At 40.3% G+C, this 9,874-nt stretch overlaps 1 protein-coding gene across 1 annotated transcript; it reads right to left on the bottom strand.

Annotated features, from left to right (window-relative positions):
* Window positions 1–391: 391 nt before the first annotated feature.
* Window positions 392–8,975, bottom strand: LOC111327698 (uncharacterized). Its single transcript, XM_022931932.2, has 9 exons — window positions 8,776–8,975; window positions 5,624–5,743; window positions 4,898–5,014; window positions 4,506–4,628; window positions 3,356–4,066; window positions 2,465–2,684; window positions 1,737–1,809; window positions 914–1,068; window positions 392–562 (listed from the first exon to the last, which is right to left on the bottom strand). Exons 1-8 carry the CDS (start codon window positions 8,867–8,869, stop codon window positions 916–918), a joined length of 1,611 nt encoding a protein of 536 aa, XP_022787667.2. The 5' UTR covers window positions 8,870–8,975; the 3' UTR covers window positions 392–562; window positions 914–915.
* Window positions 8,976–9,874: the final 899 nt, after the last annotated feature.

Raw genomic sequence — 9,874 nt, 5'->3', positions numbered from 1 at the left:
AACATATGTGTGAACCGCGTTTCTTCGGAAGCCCCTATTTGTTTGTTTTTCTAACTCGTGGTTTACGTATTTTAGTTCGTTTAGGAAAAGCATGTAAAATTATCCTTGGAGGGCCATATGGCTCGAAGCTGCATCTATTTGAATTTTTTTATGGATGATATGTTTTAAAAGGATGGATTTCGTCTTTAAGGTCACTTGGTCCTTAACTTACGAATTGAAACAAGTATAGTAGAAGGAATTTTTCAATTAGTCTGTTCAATTTGAATTATTGCAGGGTAAGCTGAAGGTGCAAGACATAGACAACAGCAAAATAGATATCTCCATCGAATCCAAACTCTTAGTCCAAAACAATAATGTGTCAAACAACAAAGTCCTGAAGGCGTACAAAGACTGTGATCTAAATGCTCTCTTTATTTTCATATCCCTTGGTTACTTAATTATTCAAATTCCATGAGATTTTGATGTCCAAATTCTAAGTTCTTCCCCTCAATAAGCTACTCTGTTTTCCTTCCTCTGAATCGCACCCCATTGATTGCACTGAGCTCGCGACCTTTTTGAGGCCCTGCAAAATAAAGGAACATAATTTTACAGTTATCTATGAATAATTTAATCAATAAATCTGTTATTCCGTCAGTCAGTCAGTCAGCCAGTGAATGAGTGAGTAAGTCAGTTAGTCATTCAGTCGGTCAGTCAGTCAGGCAGGCAGTCAGTCAGTCAGTCAGTCAAATAGTCAATAATCGTCAATACATCAACGGCTTCATTATTACATCGATCTTTAATTTCTTGTAGGCTTTCCTCCTCCATCCATCCATCTACCCACCCTTCCCTCAATCCATCACGTAATCAATGTTCCGCCCACTTAACTGCTACTTCATCCGCTCAATTATGGATGGTCGATCAATCAATCGGTTACCTTCAGGGGGATAGCTTATTTCCCACGTTTTGACGGAAGAAACCATTGACGTTTCCTGTCGGATAGTAGCGAGCCACAATGTAGATTTTTTTTGACTGTCCTGATCCGGTTGAAGTTTGAGCCACTCCAACGGATGTAGTTGCTTTCCACACAACCTGAGGATGGCAGATACGATTCATTTTAACAAAGACTTAATTTTATCAGGAGGTGGTTGAATAGTCATGAGATTTCGGCTGACACATCTCGCAAATTGGAGTGTGTCTGGAAATATTTAAAAGGACTAACTGGTTGTAATAACATTGTGATTCACAAATCGGCTAAAAACTATTTAATTTGAATATATCAACAAAGTTGAAGTGGTAAATTGGCTACCGTTACGATTATAAAAGTTGACGTTTCGAGCGTTAGCCCTTCGTCGGAGCGAATAGAGGAATTGTGGGTTGTGTGTTCTTTTAAAGGCAGAAAAAGGAGCTACGCGATTGGTGGGAAAAAAAGGAATCCGGAATCTAGGCTAAAAACTATTTAGCCTAGATTCCGGATTCTGAATTTCGAATTGTTTTTGATTGGGCTCGGTTGGTTCGTTGATATGTATTTGATGAAGTGAGGAATTTTTGTAGCCAAGTCTCTGAGCGTCCAGGTCTGCTAACCTCTCAGCTGTAGCTCATTTCGGAGCTTTAGTCGTGTTGAGAGACTTTCGATGAGATATGTAACTTTAGCATTGAGTACTGTTCGCCCATTGTTCGACGAGAAAAATAATTCTGTTCCGTTACGGAAGGATTACAAATGATCACAATGATATCTACAAATAAGATTGGGAGTTTACCTGCGTAAAGTGACCTGTTTGGGATGTAAATCCAGGATTGTTATAGTCGTATTTTGGCTCCTCATTGTCATACCTAAAAAGGTGGATGATGCGGTTTATTTTAGTTTCAGGCAAGGAATTTATATAACTTCGATGTAGCTGTAATGTTTCTGCAGGTAAGCGAAGTTCAGTAAATATTAAAATTCTCATTTCAAAATTAATTACACCTAAAACGTCATATACTTTTAGAACTACAATCAGTAGCAAAAGTGTATGCACGTTCTACAGCTTTTTGAATTTGTCTATAATTTTCATTCTTCTTCTCTCTCCCCCATTTCACTGTTGCTTAGCGTTAACAAAATAGATTTCACTTATCTCAGGAAACATTGTTTTTGGGGAAAGGGGAGACTTTCAAAAAATCATCCTGAATTGAAAGATTTCTGTCTATCAAGCGGAGTGGAGGGTTGTCGGCCACTTTATAAGGAGAAGTGTTCCAACTACTTTTGTAGTTTCGAGCTATTGACAGACTCTACTCGTAATATTTGGACAATTCTGGAGTTTTCGGCCTACTAAAGTATGTGCGAAAGATGTGAATTCACTGCCTTTTTCCGGCTGACTGGAGCATCATCCCCTTCTTTTTGAGAGGCACGCGTAGAGCAACGATTTTAAATGAAAGTAATATAAGGAGCATTCTTTTAAAAGACTTTCTATGTAATAGAAGATAAATTTTCATATCAGAACTGCCTTACCATCCAATCAAGGCATCAGCACAATCAGCAGAGTCATGTCCCTGAAAAAAGGCTATGTTTTCTCCTTCACCATTGCGGTCTGGATCATGTTCAATGACAGCGTTAGCCGCTAAGTGATCCGCCCAAACCTGAGCGTGTTGCACCAAAGTGTTATTCCAGACAAGCGGATCTGTCCCGTGCAGAGCACGCCTGTCGTTGTGTCCCTTCAAACAGGGATTTTCTGTAGAAAATGCAAAAGGACGATGAGTTATTGTCTTTAAAGGTCACGCGCTTCGAAAGAAGCAGTTTTCTTTGACCCTTTCCACGAAAAATGTGTTCTTATCCCAGGGTGTAACTCATAAAATAAAAATAAAATAAATAATTTATTTAAAGTCGATAATGTAAAAGTGGTTGCTCAACCTTCCGAGCCGGTGGCTCAAATTAAAAACACTCGACTCCGGATGGAATTGGAATCTGGAATGTTGCTTTTTGTGGAGAGGGGAAAACCGGAGGACCCAGAGAAACGCCCTCGGTGCAAGGACGAGAAACAATAACAAACTCAACCCACATGTGACGCTAGGTCCGGGAATCGAACCCAGGCCTGAGTGGTGGGAGACGTGCGCTTTCACCACTGCGCATTCCCTGCTCAAGCACATTTTAAGGTTCATGTGTCCATATTTTACCAGTGATGCATTAAGTCAAAGGAATGAAATTATTTTGCTTGCACAATTTTAATTGAATAAGTCTCTGGAAAATCTTCGTAGACATGTAAAAAATAATTACATTTGATATCAATGACCTACGGAGAGTTGCAATTTTTCATGTAAACAGTTTCTTAAATCAGTATTGAAACTCTTATATCTAGAAGAAGAAAACTGGTTTTATCACAAAGAAGTAAAATATCTGCAATACCAGGGGGAGTCGGAAGAGCCGTTGTGACCGGCGCATTCGTGGTTGAAGGATTTGCAGAAGTGCTGGGTGAGTCAGTTGTTGAGGGACTATTCGTGGTGCTTGGTTCCTCCGTGGTAACAGGGCTAGCTGTAGTACCTGGTGCAGGAGTTGTGCCTGGGGCAGCAGTGGTACCTGGTGCAGAAGTAGTGCCTGGTGCAGCAGTGGTACCTGGTGCAGCGGTTGTCCCAGGTGCAGCAGTGGTACCAGGTGTAGCGGTGGTACCAGGTGCAGCGGTGGTACCAGGTGCAGCGGTGGTACCAGGTGTAGCGGTGGTACCAGGTGCAGCGGTGGTACCTGGTGCAGCAGTGGTACCTGGTGCAGCGGTAGTACCAGGTGCAGCGGTGGTGCCTGGTGCAGCAGTGGTACCAGGTGCAGCGGTAGTACCAGGTGCAGCGGTGGTGCCTGGTGCGGCGGTGGTACCTGGTGCAGCAGTGGTGCCTGGTGCAGCGGTGGTGCCTGGTGCAGCCGTGGTGCCTGGTGCAGCAGTGGTACCTGGTGCAGCAGTGGTACCTGGTGCAACAGTGGTACCTGGTGCAGCGGTGGTACCCGGTACAGCAGTGGTACCTGGTGCAGCAGTAGTGCCTGGTGCAGCGGTGGTGCCTGGTGCAGTGGTAGTTATTGGGTTGGCTGTGGTGACAAGATTTGTAGTGACCGGCTCCGTTGTAGCTGGCTCTTAAAAAAACAATCCAAGCAAAAAGGCCGCAAGGGGACCATTGGCAAGATATCATTAAAAGTTTAGATCTTCTTCTCAATGTTGAATCTCCTTTGTAAATTATAGAAGTGATGAAATAGAAAATAGCGTAGAGGATCAGTTCAGTAGTTATGCAGGACAAATGTTAATTTAAGGCTTACGTCATATAACTATAAGATACTCCTGTTTAAAGAATTTATTTTCTCCTTTGAAGCTGTAACAGTGGATAACATCAATTTGGAAAAGTTTCTTTGCGATACACCAATGAACGGACGAATAGTGTACTGGAATCTATTTTTCTACATAATTGGGAACCAATGAAATACCAATCATTCCGTCATCTATATGTTTCCTCTCAAAGACTATAGGTATGGACCAATCACAAAGTATGTGAAAGGAGAATATTACGTTGCAACTTACGGACACAAAATCCGCATGTTGTTTGACAATGAAGCAACATGTATTGGTAGTAATAGCTGCTGGGGCTACAATAACCATAACTTTTCCAGTCCGAGCAGGATGCATCTGCATCAGGCGAACAGTCTACAGAAAGAAGGTGATGAAATAAAAAGGACAAGAAAGGAAAAATAACTCAACAGAACCGCTGCCAACTAAATATACTTATTACAAATACCCAGAGTACTAGTATTTAAATCATAGAGGTGAACATTTTACGTACGCTTCTGCAAGAACTCTGCAAAATAGTTTAATCTATTGACTCAATTCCTGGAACCTGGAGCTTTTATCCCAAGCTTCATAATAAAGAAATTTATTCCATTTCCATATTCTTAGTTGGATTGTATTTTACTCACTACACACGCTGCATGTGGCCGGGCAGTTGGTGATCATGTATTGATAGTAAGAGCTTCCTTGTTGGCAGTATCCTTGACTGCCCCAGTAACTGCAATAATGATTTAGATCCCTGCACGCTAGCATAAGGAGAGAAGACACAATTATATCTTAAAGGAGGCTAGATTTTTTGAAACTTAGTGTTTGTGATTGTAAAAAAAAAATGAACCTGGAGTCAATCTCTCTTATTCCAGACTCCTTTTCTGGAGGGTATAGTCTGGGTTTTTATTCGTTTAGGACCATACAGACACGTACAAGCCATTTTAACCTCATTTTTGACTAGATTACTCACTGATTTTTTAAAAATCTTGACGAGGCCAGAGAGGTTACTTACATTTGTAAAGAAAAAATAACACATAGGTTCACAAATTCTGAGGCAAGTCTATCTGTAGCTGTTTAGAGTACAAGCAAAGATTATTGTTTATCAAACTTGAATTTCATGGCCCTTCCTAAGAAAAAGTGTAACAAATTGTGAGAGAGCAGTAAAGGTACCCTACTGAAAAATTTCTGCAGGATCCTTCCAGAGTATGGAGTGGAAGACATTCCTTCAAGTGATTTCGGCAAGAGAAAGAAAGGCTGCCGCAAGGCGAGTGTAAAATTGAAACTCTGCATAGCGTAGCAGTTCTATTTCTTGTCATTCTCGTCTTGCCCTGTCAATGGTTCGTCCCTAAATCTGTTACTAAACCAACCTCCACAAAGGCCGCATGTGAACTTGCAGTACGTTCTCATTGAGTTGTAGTAATAGCTGCCTGGTTGACAGTATCCCAATCTTTTCCAATAGCTGCAATAATGATACCAGTCAGCGCAATCTGTTTACAAGATAAGGAAAAATTGTTACTCTAACTGAACAATGGAGTGAGTTTCTAAAGAAGCTGTGTTGCTAGGCCGGTTGGGGGTTTTGCAGGATAATTCAGTTTGATCAGCTGAGTTGATAAAGTAAATTTCCCGCTGCCGTAAAGAGTTCCAATCGTTGACCCTTCGTCTTTTTCCCCGACAAAAGACCAACACTTTAGACGTCAGCCTCTGAATCTCTTTACGGTGGCCAATTTTAATCATCAACTCGGTTGAAAAACCAAATTATTTTGTTATCATGACTTTCCCCTTCTCTTGGCATAAGCACTGGACATCTATAGGTCGGGTTTTTTTGGGAGATGACTTCCGCTCAGATTGTTTAAATGTCAGTCACCGCCACCGACAGAAGTCCTTCTCAGGATTACACTCACCTTGACGCCTCGCACTACACTTTCACATACTAATGGCCTAGCCATTCTCTTAGCCATTCTCAGGATTACACTCACCTTGACGATCGCACTACACTTTCACATACTAATGGCCTAGCCATTCTCTTAGCCATTCTCAGGATTACACTCACCTTGACGATCGCACTACACTTTCACATTCTAATGGCCTAGCCATTCTCTTAGCCATTCTCAGGATTACACTCACCTTGACGATCGCACTACACTTTCACATACTAATGGCCTAGCCATTCTCTTAGCCATTCTCAGGATTACACTCACCTTGACGATCGCACTACACTTTCACATACTAATGGCCTAGCCATTCTCTTAGCCATTCTCAGGATTACACTCACCTTGACGATCGCACTACACTTTCACATACTAATGGCCTAGCCATTCTCTTAGCCATTCTCAGGATTACACTCACCTTGACGATCGCACTACACTTTCACATACTAATGGCCTAGCCATTCTCTTTGTTTCGCATTATTGACACCATATAATAATGTCTTCAAATGATTATATTCTCTCTTTTTTCCTGTCCTATTTAAGTTTTATATTGTATATTGAAATGCTTGTATATATGTTTACTCTCCCTCCTATTTTCAAAAACCTCGGAACTATTGAGTTGGCACTGTCGTATTTTCCTTGGATTTAATTTGAACTTTTATCTTTTCTAGTCGACACCGTTGCAATGAAGGTTGTACAATTAATGCAACAGTTCTCCGAACAGCAGTCGAAATCGGGCGTCCTTACCGGTAAATTGAAATAAAAATGCCGATCTCTTTTATTAATAATAATAATAATAATAATAATAATGTAATACACGTTAATTGAAGCTCCTCCTTAGGGGTTTTCAGTGACAATGTAGACTAATTAAGAGCTTAAAAATCCCCACTGGCAGGAGGCAGACCAGTGGGCTATTTACAGAGCACAGCCGAGGAGTTGAACCAGGGGCAACCGAGAACAAATTCAGTGAGTGGCAGGGTGGAGGACTTGAACCCGGGCCACCGGATTACAAGTCCAGCACCCTAACCACTCAGCCACGCCACCTTCTCGAAACTTTGCAAATCGATCGCCCGAGCAGATTTCACTACTTATTACTCGGGCTTTCTACGGAAGCCCGAGTCTTAAAATGCAAGCCGTTCTTGGTCGGCAAAAGGAGGGTCATGGTCCCAGGCGTTCCTTTCGTAAACCGCGGAAACTGGGGATGAGATGAGAGGGCGACAACTTGTGTTATCATGTGCTCGCTCTTCGTAAACAGCATTGTTTGCAGATTGCTGTGTTTTGTGAAGAACGCTTTGCAAAGATTTCTGTCTTATACGCTCGTCTCACATACAAACGCACACGCTGTTCGAGGTAGGCCCACACCAAATGATGTCGAGCGTTTTCGGAATTGGCCAGTCCACGAACTCTACAGCTTGAAAGCTAGCCGAATGTGCAAAGTTCCTACTAGTTCTTACGAGATAACAAATGAGCCATATGTAAGTTCAAACTACGAAAATACTGGCCAAACTGTGACGGCAGATTTAACAACAAACTACGATGCTGAGACGAACACCTCACTCGCTGAAAAAATCAAGAATGTTCGTGAACACAACTTCGAAGGTTGCGCTAACTGCAGCGAATTGAATAAGGATACTGGCGGAAGCAACTTGAATAGTAAGGTTAAATATATAAGCTTAGCTCACCCGTTAAATATCCTGTTTCTGTTATTAGTTTTTATTGGGTTCAACACTTGTAAAGTACGATTTGGTATTTAGTACATATTAATGATTATTATTATTTTACAAGCGATCGTGAATGTTGGTTTGCTCTTCGCATAGAATTGTATGTGCTTAGTAGAAGATATGATGAATACTCTTGATGACTGTGATCTAGAAAAAGTTCATAAAAAACTAGAAAAAGTTTTCATTATGACTAATGTACATGAACATAATGATGTTACAGTGTCAATAAAAGTACAACAATTCAGATCTCGTCATGCAAAGTTTGTACATTATAATTGTACTCGTGTTTAAATTTTACACGTTGTGAATACTCAGGTAAACGCTCGATACGAAACCCGAGTGAACGCTCCTCGTGCGTCTAGTGTTAATTTTTAAGCATTCCCTGTATTTCCATCGAGTTATGCTAGTATTAAGCACCCATGAAGACTACTCTGGCAATGCAATCTAACGAAGGTATTACGCAATGCCTCATGGACCAAATTCAGTGATGAATGATACGCAACTGAAGAAAATCGAAACACACTGGCTTATTATAGAAATATCAGTAGAAATGGAAACAGCCTTTATCCGCCTGACTCTTGTTTCTCTGGGAGCTTTACAGACATTTTGTTGCTTGTTATAGCCTATCCCACTTCAAATACTGTAAATGCAACTGCCATTGCTGTTATTGCTTCTGATACAGAATTAACATAGAGATACATTTCCGAAAATGGAAAAAGACACTCACTGGTTAAGAATTAAACTTGTCGATAACAACGACTAGTAAAATGTCACGAAAACTTTGGACAATAACTACGCTAACACAAGGAGAACGTTTTGTTTAACTATAAAACTTTCGCAATTTTACCGCAGAACACTCAGTATACTTACGGGAGCGCTTGGAACGCAGCTGAGCAGATTGCTGAGGTCTCGCTGAGCATGGTATTAATGACAAAAGGGTTAAAACAAAAGGCAGTGAACGCATCTTCAACTGTTTTAAAGCACAGCCGAGTTAGTAGAATAGCTTGAATTGGAGCAGACTCCGCTGTGTGTTGTAGAGTGACTTCTAGTGTATGGTATCATCAGAGACGGAGAAACGTTTCATATTTAGTTCTAGACAAAAATAAACAAATTAATTCTTTATTTGGTCTTGGATATAAACAGGAAAGTTAAAGCTTTTAGACTGTTTATTTCGCAAGTGTTAAATCGTAAGAAAGTGTGTGTTTTATCTCTTGCTAAAATGCCTCTTTTCTCAGGAACTGTTCACAGCAAAGACGTGAAAATAATGGCTGTCTTCCTTTCATGTCACATGAAATGCGTGATCTGTCCATAAAGATAAATAGAACGGCGTGTTAAACGTACGTATTTAACCATTTAACGAAAAGGCAGAAGTGTTATTGACATAAAGCGATGTAATTTTTTTTTTACGAAAGTCCATTCGTGTTCTAAGGATCCCGCGATGCGCGCCTGTCAACTTCTTTCTCGCCTCTAATAATTTTGAAAATACATATGACAAAAAAAGCTTAATATTTCCCAAGCCTTTTTAGAGCTGGACAAACAAAAGTAATGGAAATATTTCTGTTGTTTTGATTTTTCTTTTTATCCCCTTTTTAGAAAAATTTCTATCCTTGATTCTGTCTATTTAAATTAGCTAAGAATTTCTTCCTTTCAGAGGGAAAATCTCATTGCCTGCTATTAGCCTAAGGCAAAGAACACTTTAACATTTCAATGATTTTTCAACACGGTTTATTTTTACTTTCCAAGCTAAACTCACAAGCAAAAGACATATGTACTCTACTCTTGTCTGAGTCTGTCTTTTAAATGGAAACCTTAATGTTTCGATGAAATTAAAGTGCCAAAGAAAGAGAGTGACAATATTTTTGCTTTATTGAATTGCTTGTAGCACCAATCCAGAAGAACTATACATAGTCATATCATAAAGGTTAAACAAACGTCAGAAATATTTCTAGAACCAAAATTCCCCTCTCAC

This window comes from Stylophora pistillata, chromosome 13 (genome assembly GCF_964205215.1).
Source record: "Stylophora pistillata chromosome 13, jaStyPist1.2, whole genome shotgun sequence".
Lineage (NCBI taxonomy): Eukaryota > Metazoa > Cnidaria > Anthozoa > Scleractinia > Pocilloporidae > Stylophora > Stylophora pistillata.
This window is presented reverse-complemented; position numbering and strand designations above follow the sequence as displayed.